The following is an 18,126-nucleotide window of genomic DNA, read 5'->3' on the forward strand; positions in this document are numbered from 1 at the left end:
TAACAGCCATTACTTTTTCCTTCTCCATTGTTCCCGTAACTCTCTCCATGGTAATAAGAAGTGAAGAATCTGGATGACCACTACAGTTCTTTCTCCACTCTATACAATTGTCTTAGGTGCCTTCGGCAGAAAAGGTCCCTTTTGATTCTGTCCTTTTTTCACATCAAATAGGGAAAAAAAAAAAATACCTGTTTATAAAGCCAACCTCTTCTGACCACAGGTGCATTAGGATTCCTTTTAATTGAATTTGATCTCTTTCCAAAATTATGAACTTTTTTTGAAGCCCGTGAAGTCTAAGGAAAAAAAAAAAAGCCCAACAGAAAATGTAGTATTAATGCCTAGATATTGAGTTTATTTTTCATCTTCATAATTTTAATCTCTTTTCAGATTTCTCTGAAACTTCCAGGATTTAATCTGTTCAGATGAATTACTGCAATCCCACTTTTGTGTCTTAGTTGTTTCAAATGTTAGAATTCTGCACAAAGATTTTTCCTCCTCTAGGATATTACGGAAGGATCACAAATCCCTCTCCTTTAAAATCCGCGTGTACAATTTTTAAAAAGGCACAGTGTGTGGCATTACCTGCTAAATATAAGGAACCTTGAGTAAAAATAATATTAACACATTTTAAAGAATAAACCAAATGACAGCACTTTTTGATTTATATCTGCATTTAATCGTGTTGCTCCAATTAAAGAAAGTTAACAGTGCCATGTCACAAGAGCAAATCTAACAGATAAAATAGAAACAAACATATCACATCAAGTCAAAACAAGACTGGAAGGATCTGCTTAACGTCATGTAGTGTTTTCTTCTTTACGGACAAACTCTGAACGTGGATAATACCAGACAGATGGTGTTTACCATATTCTTATAAGTACACATAATCTTTTAAAATACTGCTGTTGTTTATTGCGAACATTTTGTCTTGGTGGGAATGATAGCAGTAACCAACAAACATAAAGACAAAGAAGCTGAATTTGAATTTCTCTATGAAGGTAAGTAATATCAATTTATCTCTTATTTTTCAACTTATCTAGAATCTTTGGAAATCTAGCACATTACATTAGAATCTCCTTTTATGAGGCCTGTATCAGTACATAATAGAATTTTAAGGCCCAATATCAGCCATTTTTGGGGGATACATTTTAATTTACTTTTGAACATATAATGCTTAAACACAGTATAAATCTCAAATGTTACAAAAAGATACAGAAGTACCAGTCTACTTCTCACCTCTGGACCCCAGCACCCAAACAACCCAAACACAACCCTGTGAGGCGACTGATACCACTGTGTATATATGTGTCTATCCATCTGAATAACTTTTCATAGTTATGGAATATCTCTTTTTTTTTCTCAAATAACTGCATACATAATTCCTACTCTTCAGTATCCTTCTTTAATTATCATATAAATTACAGATATTATGCATGCATGATAGTTTTCTGTGGTTGGGTTTCTCATTTTCTATTTTGACTTCTGGGATTTATGTCATATTTTAGACAGCCCATCTGCATTCTGAGTTTATTTTAAAAAACCTCCATTGCTTTCTGTACTGCTTTTAGAGTTTTGTTTTTACCGCTTTAACACCTGATCCATCTGGAAAATTTTGGGTGTAAAGTGTGAGGCACGGCTCCAACCTTCTTTCCAGACAATGACTTACTGGCCCTCAACTGGTAAGTCACTTTTCTAGATTTTAATTAGTATAAATTTACAAGCATTATAATGCTGCTAGTGTTTTATGCTATACAAGAATTAGAAATAATTTACATTATTTGAAAATTTATATTTACTTGTAATATTCTGCAATATTTCATTTAAAAAACCTTACCAGGCATTTAAAATAGATAATTGTCTATTACCCATTTCTTTATAATAACCATAATTTACTATTACCATTCTTTTACTATTATAAAATACACAATTATGTTCTAAATAAAGAAAATTCTTTTATCATCCCTTGATTTTCTTGCTATCCTTAATTTAGGACCTGAGCATTAATGTTACGGCAACTATTTATTCAGATTTAGCAGCAGGTTTTCTACGAGTTTGAAGACATTTTAATATTAAAATTCTAAATTTAAAACATTAACGTTATGGTTTAAAGTACAAGAAGCAACAACTACAAACTTTTATAGACACACAAGTCTGGGATTAGAGGTTAAACAATTAACATTTTTGTTTCTGATTACAAAGAAAAACCACCCACTACTGTTTCCATGTGGCTATGGCACTTTTCACATCATGGGTTCTAAACACATCAGTCATCAAGCACAGTGGCTTGATGCGTTTCCCTTTAGCAGTAAAAGATTTTACATTTTAAAGAAACAGTATAATATGATAGAATATATATTATTCTAGGTATACTTAATAGTCAGAAAATGGGAGTTCTAGGCCATTATATTAACCTTCACCATTAAAACTTAAGTTGATTCAATAAACTTCCATTTTCTCACACAAACATCCATTACATGTGTAAAATTATTCCAAATCTGAACTCTACAATATTTAAAAAAATCATTAAATTATTAAAATATAAGCTTACTACTTTATATTCTAAGCCACTGCTTATGTCAATTACCTCGAACGTAATTAGGTTCACATAATAATAAAATGATTATTCTAAAACTCTAAGTCCATTAAGAGTAATAGATATTACCAATTACACCAGTTATCAATAATTAACAGTAAGCAAAGTAACTTACTCTGCCTACAGGGCTCACTGGATGCACCGCATAGTCTGAAGCCATGTTATAGTTAGAAGCTTCATTTATCATACTTATAGGTCGTTCCTTCTTTTCGTCAGATGTCATGGTTGCAACGGTCCTGAAAATATAATATGCCAGAACGCTAGAACTTGCTATTTATGTAAACTACTGTACAATAACATTTCCCTAGAGTTAACAATGCTGGTGTCTGACTTTTTCAAAACAGCTGGGTACTAGTTAGAGCTTAATAAGCTCCAGAGTTGGAGCTCAATATTTATAACTACTTTAAAAATAATTAAGTACAACTTAATATCATGTTTATTTTAATAAGCCTTAATACAGATATGCTACTTGGTCATCCAACTGGAACATTAAAAATTTAATTACAAGATTAGCGATTCTCATATTGAAAACAGTAACAATGATAGGGAATTCCGTGGCAGTCCAGTAGTTAGGACTCTGTGCTTTCACTGCTGAGGGCGCGGGTTCGATCCCTGGTTGGGGAACTGAGATCCCACAAATTAGTTTAATAATTTGACCAAGTTTACAGTTTTCCCTGACCTTGCATCCTGCGCTCTTGAGTTTACTATCTGTGTCTGACCTATTGTAAAAACAGCTTCTGGAATTACATTCCTCATGAAAAAAAAATTTAAGTCATGTTTCTATACCATACATAGTAAACAGACGGCATTCTGTTATTATACTTGACTGCAAATGTCCAGATAAGAAAACTGTTAAATTGTACTGTATTAAGTACGGATAACAGCAATTTCAACGCTAACCCCATTTTTTTTAACATCTTTATTGGAGTATAATTGCTTTACAATGGTGTGTTAGTTTCTGCTTTATAACAAAGTGAATCAGCTCTACATATACATACATCCCCATATCTCCTCCCTCTTGCGTCTCCCTCCCACCCTCCCTACCCCACCACTCTAGGTGGCCACAAAGCACTGAGCTGATCTCCCTGTGCTATGCGGCTGCTTCCCACTAGCTATTTTACATTTGGTAGTGTATATATGTCCATGCCACTCTCTCACTTCATCCCAGCTTCCCCTTCCCCTTCCCCATGTCCTCAAGTCCATTCTCTACGTCTGCATCTTTATTCCTGTCCTACCCCTAGGTTCTTCAGAACCTTTTTTTTTTTTTTTTAGATTCCATATTTATGTGTTAGCGTACGGTATGTTTTTCTCTTTCTGACTTACTTCACTCTGTATCACAGACTCTAGGTCCATCCACCTCACTACAAATGACCCAATTTCGTTCCTTTTTATGGCTGAGTAATATTCCATTGTATATATGTGCCACATCTTCTTTATCCATTCATCTGTCGATGGACACTTAGACTAACCCCATTTTGAACAGAGGCATTCCATGAAACGCTTTACTTACTGTTCATTCACTACAAAAATACAATTGTCCTGTGATGGCTGTCCTGTGACTGGATGTTTACAGGTCACTTTCCTTTCATTATGGCTGGAAGAAAACAGAATAAGAGAAAATGTACATGCCATTACCACAAACTTTAAAAAAATATTCTGGTAGCAAAATAGCCATTTCTTTATAGCAACATTAAAGTTAGTGAATAAAGGAGATGCAATTCAAACCCCCAGGTGTTGACACTCCTACATAACCTTTTCTACTATCTACCGTGTGTACACGTTTGTGTAAATGTTACTTACAGTTTTACAGTACAGCTAGACTCACCACTCCCAACCCCATACCCACCGCCAGTATGACCTCAATTTGTTCTTCTATTGTATAAACAAAAGTAAGTTGATCTGACTCCACAATCATTGCATCTTACGTGACAGGTGGGCCACAGCAAAGTAGGAGTATCCACCTACCTTCATTATTTAGTATCCCAATCTAGGTACGTTACAGAAACCTAATGCCAAATTCATGATGGAAAAATAAATCTAACAGTACTACCAGATGGGCACTGGCACATTAAAACACAGTACCACTGGAAGAGCAATAATTTATGGCGTTTTGGCTTCACAAAGGAATCTTTACATAAATAATGTAATGGGATTGATTTTTATGATACCTGAAGTATGCTATAGAAAAATGGAATCTGAAGGAGAAAACAAAAATCTTAAATGAAATGCACAAACAACAACACAAGCAAAGAAAAATCTACTTATTATGTTTGCTGAAAAAAAATCTGGTTTGATTAAAGAGTGACTATTTTTTGGAGAATAAGACCTTTAGGCTTCCTATTGTTTTCTAGAAATGAGAGGAGAAAAATCCCAAACTATTTATCTAAGCCAAAAATAACAGATGCCCAAAATAATATGCAGTATACGTTTGATATACTAAAAAAATTACATCATTTGTAAACAAATATTTTTTTCCCGTTTAGTAACATACCACAAAGCGACCTGTAAGGAAGATCAATCATTGGTGTGCTAGATCTTAGAAAACTTACTTTCATTATGGAGGAAATTGTCAAGATGTTGTACTGAATACTGCTTTGTTAAACTTAAAAGATTATTACATGTGATCTGTATTGTAGGACATTTATAACCGCAGGCCACAAACTTTCTGGCAAACTTCAGATACTTAAGTTCCTTTTCCAAATCTGAACTTTCAGTAATATTATTTTTATTGGTTACTCAAGTACTGGAAACTTTATTAAATAAAACTAAAACTGTATAAAAGAAAAGGTATACAGTTAAAAAAATATATATATTGACTATTGTGACAACGGAATGATTGCAAAAAAAAAAAAAAGGAGCACACAAACATTCTTTTTCCGGAAAGTGGATGGTATTTCAATGTGGCCTCTCCCGTTGTGGAGCACAGGCTCCGGACGCGCAGGCTCAGCGGCCATGGCTCACGGGCCCAGCCGCTCCGCGGCATGTGGGATCTTCCCGGCCTGGGGCACGAACCTGTGTCCCCTGCATCCGCACACCCTCAACCACTGCGCCACCAGGGAAGCCCTGTCCAAGTACTTTTAAGATCACAGTGTCTTAAAGTAAAACTAACTAAATAAAAATCTTAGCATTCCATCTTAGTTAAAAGTTCAGTGACTAAAACCAATATGAAAAATGAACATATTTATGTTCTTTTACTTTTCTGAAGTACCCAATGTGTTTTCTTTTAATGTTATGATATTAAATTGACATAAAAATTCATTTATTTAGAAGGATACTCTAACATGAAAGTCTTTTGCTGTTCTCTAACGAAAGAAATAATCTTTCCTACTATGTACACCTAATTATAACATAAACACAGAAGTCCTCTGAAATGTTTATTTATTTGTTCTGACTTATATTTTAAATTACAGTCATTCAAGATTACTAGGTTTCTATAAAATCCAAATTCAGAAGACTGAGATTTTATAGGCAATTAGTTTAGTTACAAAATTGTCATCTCCCATAAAACAACATACTTAGCAAATAAAAAATCAGAGTAATGTTTTCTAATCATTTTGTTAAAAATGAATTAAAATAAATTAAGAGTATGACAAACCAAAATATCAGCCAAACCAAATTCCAGTCTTAACTGTTGAAATGTCGTAATTTTCCACTACCTGATAGGATTGTCAATTCTCACTGCTCTTGTGCAAATCTATTTTTATACACATTTTTAAATTTCAAAACCATTCCTTCTTATTACGTTGGCATTTACACTTCATTTTTATACTAATCTTGCATTTTTAAGTACTGTAATGGTAAAGGATAAACATAATGTCTAAATTACAGAAACTAAAAATATGGGTTAAAAGCATACTGAGTGCCAATAAATGACAGCAATGTAAATGAAATCCAAATGAACCTTTGAAAACATAAGGAAAAAGCTATCTCTGTTAATGCACAGGATTCTTTTAGTGCATAATACATGAGTTCTTTAATACACACAGCAACTGGGCACTGTGGGAGGTGGCTGGCCGAGGCATCATGTCATGACCACCTTCCTTGGTGCAAAAGAGGAGTGACTGCTTAGGGCCACGAGGGGGCAGGGAAGACAAGATTCCAGCCTTCAATTCTACCAGTTTGTCCCCAGCATTATTTACAAAGTGTGTGTTTTCATCCTACACTCGCCATCCTTTTTGTAGTCCAAAGGTTTTTTTTTTTTCCCTCCTCTTTTGAAGGGCCTCAAAATTCAGATCAAGAGTACCATCAGTTTTCCTATAACATTCATGTAGAAGTGTGTTCCAATTCAATTCATATATTAAGGAACAATTTGAGTGTCACATAAATCCTGCATTTGTTTATGCATGATCCCGTCCATGAGAAAGTCTAGGTGAGTGCAGAAACTGCACCTTGATGATGCAGCCCCTAGGAGCACACAAATCACACACCTGCACACTCTCAAACATCCACCAGCTACTTCAGTTCATTGCCTGCTTTACGAAACACACCCATCCACATGCAGTGATACAACTTTTTCTAATTTCACAACTCCCTACTTCCAACAGTTCCCAATAATTCACAAGCTGAAACCCTTCCAATTCCATTTCCACAAGCAAACTGCAGGGCTTTCTCAACACAGAGAGTATATATAGTATTTTTGTATTTTCTAACCATTTAATATGTGTGAAACTGTGCTACCACTTTCACTAGGTTCCTATCTTTATTTTTATGTGTTACTAATGAGGTTTTTTAGTGCTGTGCCCCTAAACCCATTTTCCACAAAAGTCCCATGCTTTCATTGTCCAATTTTGCACAGAGAGGCGATTTTTAGGAAGACACGTGCCCTGTTATAGCAAAAGTGACTGTACTACTAGATTATGAACTAACATACCTCTGTGCTACTAAAAATGCATTTGAAGCTTTACTAGACAAGGTGTTATTCAAAAAATCCTTGCCAGAGATTTTATGCTCTTCATGACCGAAAGGGAAAAGTTGAAAAGATATGGTTTTATATAAATTTGTGCTTCTAGAGGAATCCTTACAAAGAAGGGATAAAATTCAGGTCTTGACATAAAATACCCTTATGGTCACAGAACAAACTAATTCCCTTCTTTCTGACTCACTGTGGCATAGGAGGAGGTCCAAACTTTTCTAAATATGAGATCAAGTATTCGCCTCCATCTAACTCTTACTTCCAGACTTCTGTCTGTGATGGTTTAATGTGTAGGTTTAGACCAGTGGTTTTCAACTGGGAATGATTTTTATCCCCCATGGGACATTTGGAAATGTCTGGTAATATATACATTATTGAAGTACAGTTGATTTACAACATTGTGTTAATTTCTGCTATACAGCAAACTGACTTAGTTATGCATATATACACATTCCTTTTTATATTCTTTTCCATTATGGTTTATCCCAGGACATTGACTGTAGTTCCCTGTGCTATACAGTAGGACCTTGCTGTCCATCCATTGTCTGGTAATATATTTGAATGTTACAACTGGGGCTGGTATGTAGTGGGTAGAGGCCAGGATGCTGCCCAACATCTTGCAATGTGCAGGAAAGTTTTCCACATGAAAGAAGTATCCAGCCCCCAATATCAACAGCGTTGAGGTTGATAAGCCCTGCGTTAGACCACCATAGCCCTCTAACAATGAACTCTACCAACTAAGCCACACTTATTATTTCTTTGTGTTCCTGTTCTTCTCTAGAGACAACAGAAGCAGCCATTGAGACCACTGGTCCATGAATCAGACTACTTAGGTGTGAATCCCAGCTCTTCCTCTCACTAGCTAGGTGACCTTAGGCAAGTTACTGTGACTGTCCATGCCCCAACTGCCTCAATTAGGTAACAGTAGCTATGTCACAGGTTGTTACTTTATTTGTTCAGAACTGTTCTGGGCACCTGGGGATGGCAGTTAATAAAACATAAAAATCACTGTCCTCATGGAACTTACTGTCTAGTGGGGATGTTAAGAGTAAAGAGTATAAACATGGCCTGGAACAGACAAGCCCTCGATAACTGTTACTTACTTTTTTTATGCACTACAGGACTTTGAGCATATGTTGTCGTCATCAGACTACTGTTCAGTCACCTGTTTAAACCGTAACAGTTCATATTAACACGTACCCCCAAAACTGTTTAAAAACACGTTATCCCACTACTCAGTATTTATTGTAAAAGAATAAAGTTGTGATTGCTTTTGGCGTTCATGCTTCTGGTCAAGATACCCCTAATATGTCCAAAAACAAAAAATAGAGGAGAAAAGTAATTCTAATATAAAAGCTCCAGAGCAAGAGTAGCTATGTTTTTTTTGTTTTGTTTTGTTTTTTGCGGTCCGCGGGCCTCTCACTGTTGCGGCCTCTCCCGTTGCGGAGCACAGGCTCCCGACGCGCAGGCTGAGCGGCCATGGCTCACGGGCCCTGCTGCTCCGCGGCATGTGGGATCTTCCCAGACCAGGGCAGGAACCCATGTCCCCTGCATCGGCAGGCGGACTCTCAACCACTGCGCCACCAGGGGAGTCCAAGAGTAGCTATGTTTTTAAGGCAGTATTCGAGAAGGTTTTTAAATAGTAACAGACAACACTTAAAAAACAAAAAAGGCTTTTGCTCTTCCAGAGTTCAGGACTGAAGGAAACTGGTCATATTCAACAGCTGAATCTGAGGATCATGCTCTATCAAAGGCCCAGATAAAGGATTGAATCGATGCCATTTTTAGAAAAGGTTATCAAGAAATGGACACGTTGCAACACAAATTGCTTGTTCTTTGGCACTATGCCCTCTTCACTATTTATTACTAGACATTTAATCATTTACTAAAACTAGAAAATCAAATGAAAGACCTCCTTAATTCCAGCCTTTATGGAACTATTCCATTCAATAATAATTTGGTTTTAAAAGATATTAAGATGAATAAATCAGTGTGTGTATAAAATGGTATATTTCCACCAAATTATATAAAAAACAAATTAAAAATGACATGTCTACTGGAGATGGAACAGAAATTCATTACTCCCTTATTCTTTTTCAGATCTTATCTGTGAAGTGAACAATGCATCATGGAGGTAACTGTACCAGAAAACCTGGGCAAAGGTGTGCTGTTTAAGCAGTTCTGAGCTTTACATCAAAAGGGAATAAGCTGATAAACTACATGGCTCCTATAACCTATTTATGGAAACAAAATTTAGTGGGTTAGAGTCAACTCTAAGCGGCAGGTTCTGTTATCTGAAGAGTAACTGAGACTGTGGGGCAGCGCTCTGAAAATCAGGGATGATGGGTGTCCATTTCCAGGCTTGCCGAAGGAAGACATTTTTTGGTTCAGTCCACGTTGCTAGTCTGCTCTCAGCAGGAGAGCAGAGGGAGGATTCCAACCAACGACGTCCCTAAGGAAACAACTCCCATACACTAAAAAGATGCATAAAATGCACATTTCAAATATAAACCCCAATAAAATTACAGGTTTAGAAAGAGAGGAAAAAAGATGTCTGCTAATATGGTGTTTAAATTTTTTAGTATAATGATGAAAGTCAGGAACACCGACTTCAGTAACACTGAAGGAACTGTTTCACTCTTAATGGAGTGTTATTTCAAACTACGCAAGGTCAAAGATGAAGTATTTATTAACACAACTGACTATGAACTGACACATGAAATCTGGTTATAAAACTCCTGTCATCCAACAATAAGGCCAAACCTTTACAACTTCTGTTGAGCGTAAATGTAAATTTTATATCAGATATTTATAAATAGGTAAAATACCCTCACAAGTTCTTTAAAACATCAGGATTCGTCTGATTTTTTCAAAAATGAATATAGTACTGAGAGTACTAGATCGAAAAATGAAAATGAAAAATTAGAGCAATGCTGCATATAATGAATCAGTACAGCACATGGTATTATATTCTTTGAACCAAGCATGGAAAGGCACTATTCCTGATTTAAAGATAACAACATTTGAGATTTCAAGGAGATATTATTCATGACTGCATAATATATGGCAACACTGATTGGCTCGTCCTGTTTAGTTAGGCATCTGCATAGTCCCAAACTGGCTGCTGTGGTCCCAAACATCACATGCAGACCATAGAGTCCAGAGGTGAAAGTAAAGTCTCTGCTTACATATTCCTTTTCAAGAAATTTCCCAAGAGCTCCCTGGCCATCCTTGTCCAGGCTCTCATTAGCCAGACATATGCGTCTACGTCTAATTCAATCAATGGTAAGTGAACTCACACCATTCAAGATTCACAATTTTGTCTGTGGCTCACAGAGAGGAAAGTGAATAAAATGAGGTTATATTATAATAGCAAGGAAGAAGGAGAAGGGAAAGGCTATTAGCTAAGGAAACATTTCATTTTTCTTAGAGAAAGCAACTCACATAGGTTTTCAAAGAAAATACTGGTACTAGCATATTCAAAACTAGATTTTCCTGTTCTGTCTGATAAAAGAGGAGAATGCTTTACCAGGTTATTCTTTTGTGAAGCTTTGGGAAGGTAAAGAGGGTGATTTAAGCTGAACTTTAGAAACTCTAGAGGTTTTATTTACACCCTCTGAAAAAAAGTTTTTTCCTTTGCATTGTTTTAATTAATTAATTTCAAACTTGAAATTAATTGACATAGAACATTATATTAGTCTCAGGTATAGAAGATAATGAGTCAGTATTTGAATATATTGTGAAATGATCACAGTAAGTCTAGTTAATAGTTAACATCAGTCACCATACAGTTACAAAAATTTTTTTTCCTGTGATAATAACTTTTAAGATCTTAGCAACTTTCAAATATGCAAAATAGTATTATTAACTATAGTCACTATGCTGTACATTATACCCCCATGACTTATTTATTTTAACACTGGAAGTTTGTACCTTTTGACCTCCTTCACCCATTTCACCCTCCCTACTCTTTCCCCTGCCTCTGTAACCATCCATCTGTTTTCTGTTATCTATAAGCTCTCTCTCCCTTTTTAAAGATTCTACATATAAGTAAGATCATAGAGTATTTGTCTTTCTCTGTCTGACTTGTTTCACTTAGCATCATGCCCTCAAGGTCCATCCCTGTTGTTGCAAATGGAAAGACTGCCTTCCTTTTTAATGGCTGAATAATATTCCATCATGTGCATATGTACATGTATGTGTATGTACACACTACATCTTCTTTATCCATTCATCCACTGATGGACACTTAGGTTGTTTCCATATCTTGGCTATTGTAAATAATGCTGCAGTGAATGTGGGAGGTGGGGGGCAGTGCAGATAGCTTTTTGAGTTAGTGTTTTTGTTTCCTTTGGATAAATACCCAGAAGTGGAATTGCTGGATCAACATGGGAGTTCTATTTTTAATTTTTTGAGGACACTCCATATTGTTTTCCACAGTGGCTGCACCAATTTACATTCCCGGTTCCCTTTTCTCCACATCATCACCAACTCTCGTTATCTCTTATATTTCTGATGGCAGCCAATGTAACAGGTGTGAGGTGACAGCTCACTGTGGCTTTGATTTGCATTTCCCTGATGATTAGTATTGTTGAGCACATTTTCATGTACCTGTTGGCCATCTGTATGTCTTCTTTGGAAAAATGTCTATTTAGACCCTCTGCCCAGTTTTTTTAACTGGATTTTTTGCTATTGAGTTGTATGAGTTCTTTATATATTTGAGATTATTACTCCTTATCAGATACATGATTTGCAAATATCTTCTCCTATTAGGTAGGTTGCCTTTTCATTTTGTTGATTGTTTCCTTTGTTGTGCAGAGGCTTTTTAGTTTGATGCAGTCCCACTTGTTTATTTTTGCTTTTGTTGCCTTTGCATTTGGTGTTAGGAAAATTTTTTTAATGTTTTGGCCATTAATAACTATATACTGGCTACTTCTTAGTACTGCAATTCTCCCTGGGAGTACTTGTTTTTGTGTTTTGTTTTTTTTTTTAAATACCTTTGCTTCACGAGTAACACCAATGACCGCTTTACTACAAAATCCACTCTGTTTTTTAATTTAAGAAATAAATATTGAAATTGCTAGTAACATTGTCAATAACAGCCAATAATTCTTCTGAGTAATACATTAGACAAAGCAAGGTTTATTAGGTAGTGTTTTATATGTGTATCCATGGCAAGAAGGTTGAAAATTTATCCACTATGCACAAACAAAATATGTTATTTTAGAAAACTCTGTCCCACAGAAGAGATTTTGGTTGTCTCTTATTAAATTCAGCTGCAAACCCATTTGTATGATTTGCTCAGAATCATGTATTTCCCTTATGGGAGAGAAAGAAGGATTTAATTTAGTCTAAGAAAAATAGGATATCATAGTGGTTTGGCAATTCTTTTTGCAACCCTGGTAGAGAAGCCACCATCATGACTTGGACTTTTACAAGGGCCCAACCCACACAAGCTGCCACATACCCACAATGTGGACTGGAGCAAGGCAGAGAGATGTGGGGATTATGGAAGCGACTGTATTTCTCAAATTTAGGTAGAAAACCAGACAGCAAACAGCTCAGATGTTCACTGACAACTCTTCAAGATCCTTCCACTCAAACCAAAAAGAATATTGTACATTCTCAATTTGGCCTTGGTTTCATTACAGATTCAGACAATTATACTTTTCAACTTACTTTAAAATTGAAGAGTTTTGCAAACTATTACATATAGAATGGATAAACAACAAGGTCATACTGTATAACACAGGGAACTATAATCAATATCCTGTGATAAAACATAATGGAGAAGAATATATATACATATATGTGTGTATAACTGAATCACTGTGCTGTACAGCAGAAATTAACAACACTGTAAATCAATTATACTTCAGTTAAGAAAAAGAAAAAAGTTGAACAACTTTTATCAATAGAAATCGTAACGCTGCATGTTACCCTCTGAGACTCAGTCTCAAATTAGGTTTAAAAAACATGTTTGTAGCAGTGATTTAGTTATTAAATATTATTTTTATTTTCTAGTTATGAATTCCACAATTGGTTCTATGGTGGTCCAGGGTAAATTTTAAAATATTGTTAAATGTAAAGTTGATTAATGTCCTATGCAGATAACTATTTAAATTCATTTTCCTTTAAATAAAAAGGAGAAAAATGTTATGTTAAAATCTGACTACCACAATGACTGACTCTGCAATTTATTTATTTATTTGCGGTACGCGGGCCTCTCACTGCTGTGGCCTCTCCCGTTGCGGAGCGCAGGCTCAGCGGCCATGGCTCACGGGCCCAGCCGCTCTGTGGCATGTGGGATCTTCCCGGACCGGGGCACGAACCCGTGTCCCCTGCATCGGCAGGCGGACTCTCAACCACTGCGCCACCAGGGAAGCCCTGCAATTTATTTTTAAATTGGAGTATGGAAAATTATGCCTACAATTAAAAGCAGTGTCTTAAGAACAAAAGAAAACACTAAAAGTGCCATGCCTTTTCTTGAGAGAAACTGAATTCTTGAGCCTTAGTTTTGTGGAGAAATAACCATTGAGTCAGCAATCTAAAAGACTGTAATTTTTTTTCTTTGCAAAACATGTAAAGTATATATTTCCTTTCCCCACATTTAGTTCTAAATGCCATTTGCCTTTAACGTAGAGCTAACTGCTTCCAGACATCCTGCTCAAACCTCAGTGATTCATTTACCCATATCTACAAATTCTCCCTACACTCTTAACCCTTCATAATCTATCCTCTCTCCTCTCATCATTCAGGAAATGGATTGGCTCAGATTTCTTGGGGGAAATGAAGGACTGAACAGGTGTGAGGGCCTCGATGATCCTCGCTCCCAACAATAAACATTAAAATCATCACCTAAATAGTAATCACCACGTGAAGTCACACTCAGTGCTGCTCACACACTCCTTCTGTCGCACCCTACACTGGAAACCTGACCATCTATCCTCACACAGACCCTCTGAGGTCTGCATTACTATCTTCACTTTACGCGTGAATAAACTGAGGCTCACAGCATTTACGAAGGTGTCTGTCAGAAGTCACATGGAGACGTGGTCCCCAAGGTTTCAGTTGTGCCCTGTTTAGTCCCCCTTCCCCCCCTTTCAACAGCTGCCCCTTCCTTGACTCATCTCAGCCAGTGGGACTTCTACATTCTGCCCTACATCTTCTCCCAATGCAACAAACACAGCACAACACAACACAATCCTTTCCTTGGAGGTCCTTCCCTCTTGCATAGACCATGGACGTGTATCCTCCCTCTTCTCCTTTCTGTCTCATTGCTTAGCATCACCCCAAGACTATTTCTATCTGAAGCACAGTAATGAAACCTGTTCTGATTCCAACTTAATTTTAAACCCAGTATTTCTTTTCCATCTTCTTATTTTCTAAGGCTTTGCAATCATTTCCCACGCTTAGCTGCTCAGACAACATTATCACAACATAATTGTAAATGTAACCTCACATTTGATTATCGGTCCCAAAGAATTTAAGTACGAATAACAACAACAGTAAAGAATGGGCTTTACAGAATCACCCAACAGGAACAGAAAACTTGCTTTTTCCGCTGGGAAAACAGGAGTATGATGCAACGCTGCAAGAGTACAAAGCTGAAAGCATTATTATAGACTAGGAACAAAATAAAGAAAAAAATAAAAAATTCAAAAAATGAGACATAAATTCATCTGTTTTAGTTTTTTGTATTTACAGATAATTTCTAAATCATCTTCTGAAAAAATCTTCCTGAATAAAACCAATATGCTCATTTAGAATCTACAAAATAAATTTTACAATAGATTTTAAATAATTTTGGAAGTAGTGTAAGAAAAATTCAATTAACACCATGCTAGTTACGAACAAAATGTACCCAGCACGTTAATAACTGTTATCCATCCTGAGTGTTATGGGACAGCTACACTTTAGATCACTTAATAAATTACATTATACACAAAAATGCTTAAAATAATTTAGATAATTCTCTCACTTGGAAGCCATATAAGTGATTCTTAAGAAGCTTTTAAATGGGAAGGTTAAATGACACTTTATGGTTAAAACAGAAAAATGGCTCTTAGAATGTACAAGCTAATCCACCAGAGTAATTTTCTGTCAAGCACTCAAGAATCAAGTGACATTTCTGGATGCTACCCAGAAATTACCCTATGCAAGTAGACAGCTAATGGCATCTCCATCACTGCCTTAGTGTAGGCTCTTATGTCTCCAAGGCTCTTAACGTCCAAATCCAACTCATTTTAATCAGGATATCTCCCTTTTAGACCATCCTCACTGAGCCTCAACTTCTTTCTGTAAAACAGGAACCAAAACCAAAACCACAACAAACTTTACTCCATGGGGCTTTGTAAAGGATCAAGTACCTGGTAGCACCACCATCCATTACCTAATAAAGCCCTCACTAAACAGTAGCTAAACTTGAATGTGCAGGCAGAGTTAGCTTTCCTGAAAAGAAGTAAGATTATGTCACACCCTTGCTTTAAAAAGTTGCTGGCTCTCTGACCTATCTTTAATGTGAAGTTCAAGTAATCTAAGGTTAAAGCTTACTATTGAATGATCTATGTAAGAAGTCCTTGTAAAACCACACAACAGAGTAAAAATGACCACAGGGTGTATTTTAGAGGTTTCAAAGAATACTTATTTGAAAAATTACAGTCACTTGTATTAAAAAAACTATTAATTACAAAAATCTAATGGAGTTTTAAAATAAAACTAAGCAGAACTCCAACTTGGAAACATGTCAGTAGTCAGAAATATTCTTGGCATTTAAAAGCAATAATGTGGCATTAAAATATATATATAACCTAGAATTTCATTAATTCAGACAACTCTGCTAGTCCCTAATGAACGCTAATTAGTAATGTTTTATTGTAACATGCATTAAATGTAAGTTTACTATACCACTGGGAAGGAAGCAAACAACAAATTAGAAAAAGAGGAATTTCAACACCATCTCTTTTGCTTTTGTGGGTGGTTATACACTACTTTAAAAAGTTAACCTAATTCTAACCTACACTTAAATAACCACACAGTTGCAAAAAAGATCCAATTATTTTATTGCAGATGAAACATTCTTCCCAACAGAATCAAGCTGACACACTGAACAGCTCAATTCAAATAGAAAAAAAAAATCAGTCATCATTGAATTTTACTATCCTTCATTGCATAGTTTTTAATCATTTTAATATTGCATGAGCTTTATCTAAACAACCACTTCAAGAACAAAAAGGGAGTTACTAATAAGTCAAATGATACCTTTATGCAACAAAAAGATTTTGTTAAAAAACAGTACTTTCTTTCAAAATGGCTGTGTTTTTGTGTAACTTATATACGTTCATTCATTCAATATGAGACAGGCACTGATGATACACAGCCTTAACAATGTTATACATAAAGAAACAGGAGGAGTAATATAACCAAAAACAAAACACAAAGGGGAGGCAGATTAGGGACTGATCTTGCTTAGAAAGGGGAAGAGCGCGGAAGGTGGCACAGAAGTGGCTGCCATTTGAATTGAGCCTCCATGAATCAGCAAGAATATTCGGATGTGGCCAGAGTTTAGCACAGATTGAAGGGATGCGGGCACAGAAATGGGGCTGAAAATCTAGGCTTTGAGTGAAAATATATTTACATATAAAAATTTTATTATATAAGTTTTGAAGCAATGTATTTGCTCCATTCTTAGGTTCTCTGTCACTTCAATTTCAAAGGAATATATATATTTTTAACTCTGAAAAGGTCCAAATAATAATGCACTTATGTGACACACACAGCACTTTAACTAAGGCTCAGTTTAGTCAGCAAATCATTATCCCCAAGTACTGAGAGATTTCTCACTTACAGATGAGGTAGGAGTTGGACAGAAATCTGACTCAGAATACCAGGGCAGGGCCCACTTCCCACGGCAGAGACCGAGACACAGTGAGCAAGGCCGGCAATGAACTCCAATGGCCACTGTAGGCCGCTGCGATGGCCGCATTCTACTCTGGAGACACTTCCTTCGAGCAGAATGCAAGGCCACGGCGTGCTGTTAGTTGCTTAGATAACTAGTAGGTGTTCATCATCCCAGAAAAGATGAAATCTCTCTAATACAGGATCAAGATACTCTCCTCACTCATTTCACTTGCTTCATCAATCCACTTATTCATGCTCAAATATTCATTAAGCATCTATTAAGCACAAGGTTTTGTACTGTCCCTACTAGGAAACAAAAATATAGTTCAAGACTATAACGGGCTTAAAGAATTACTATTCCATCTGAGTTTACTAATTAAGCTAAATTTCAAACTTGAAGAATACAGCAATTATATTTTACCATCAGGCTTCAGTTTTGGTGGAAAGAGTTCCTCAAAGCACACCTTATTCACTAGAAAACAGACAAGCACTATCCCCAGTGCTTTAGACTTGAGTCAGACTGTTAAGTCAATTTCAGGTTATCCCTCCTCCCCCCTCAACAAGCTCTGCTCATCCTCCCTTCTTTTTTGTTTTGCCAGACTTAATTTCCTGTTCATACAAAAAAGTTTAAGGAGCTTGTCTTCACTTGAACTTTAATAGCGTTTAGGCCAATGACCTCTGATGTCATAATGCTTCAAAAACATCTTTGTTTAGAGTGTAT

At 36.2% G+C, this 18,126-nt stretch overlaps 1 protein-coding gene across 7 annotated transcripts in view; it reads right to left on the reverse strand.

The window, feature by feature from the left end:
- PLEKHA5 (pleckstrin homology domain containing A5) overlaps positions 1 to 18,126 on the reverse strand; it is a 242,744-nt gene that overhangs the window by 90,010 nt on the left and 134,608 nt on the right. For 6 of the 7 annotated variants that reach the window (XM_060166765.1, XM_060166764.1, XM_060166763.1 and 3 more), the window contains exons 4-6: positions 4,104 to 4,187; positions 2,709 to 2,829; positions 189 to 293 (exon numbers count right to left, since the gene is read on the reverse strand). In XM_060166765.1, coding sequence (XP_060022748.1) covers positions 189 to 293; positions 2,709 to 2,829; positions 4,104 to 4,187 — 310 coding nt within the window. The remainder of the gene's footprint in view (positions 1 to 188; positions 294 to 2,708; positions 2,830 to 4,103; positions 4,188 to 18,126) is intronic. The other variant, XM_060166768.1, reaches the window with a different exon arrangement.

The sequence above is a fragment of the Lagenorhynchus albirostris genome, chromosome 11 (genome assembly GCF_949774975.1).
Source record: "Lagenorhynchus albirostris chromosome 11, mLagAlb1.1, whole genome shotgun sequence".
Taxonomy (NCBI): Eukaryota; Metazoa; Chordata; class Mammalia; order Artiodactyla; family Delphinidae; genus Lagenorhynchus; species Lagenorhynchus albirostris.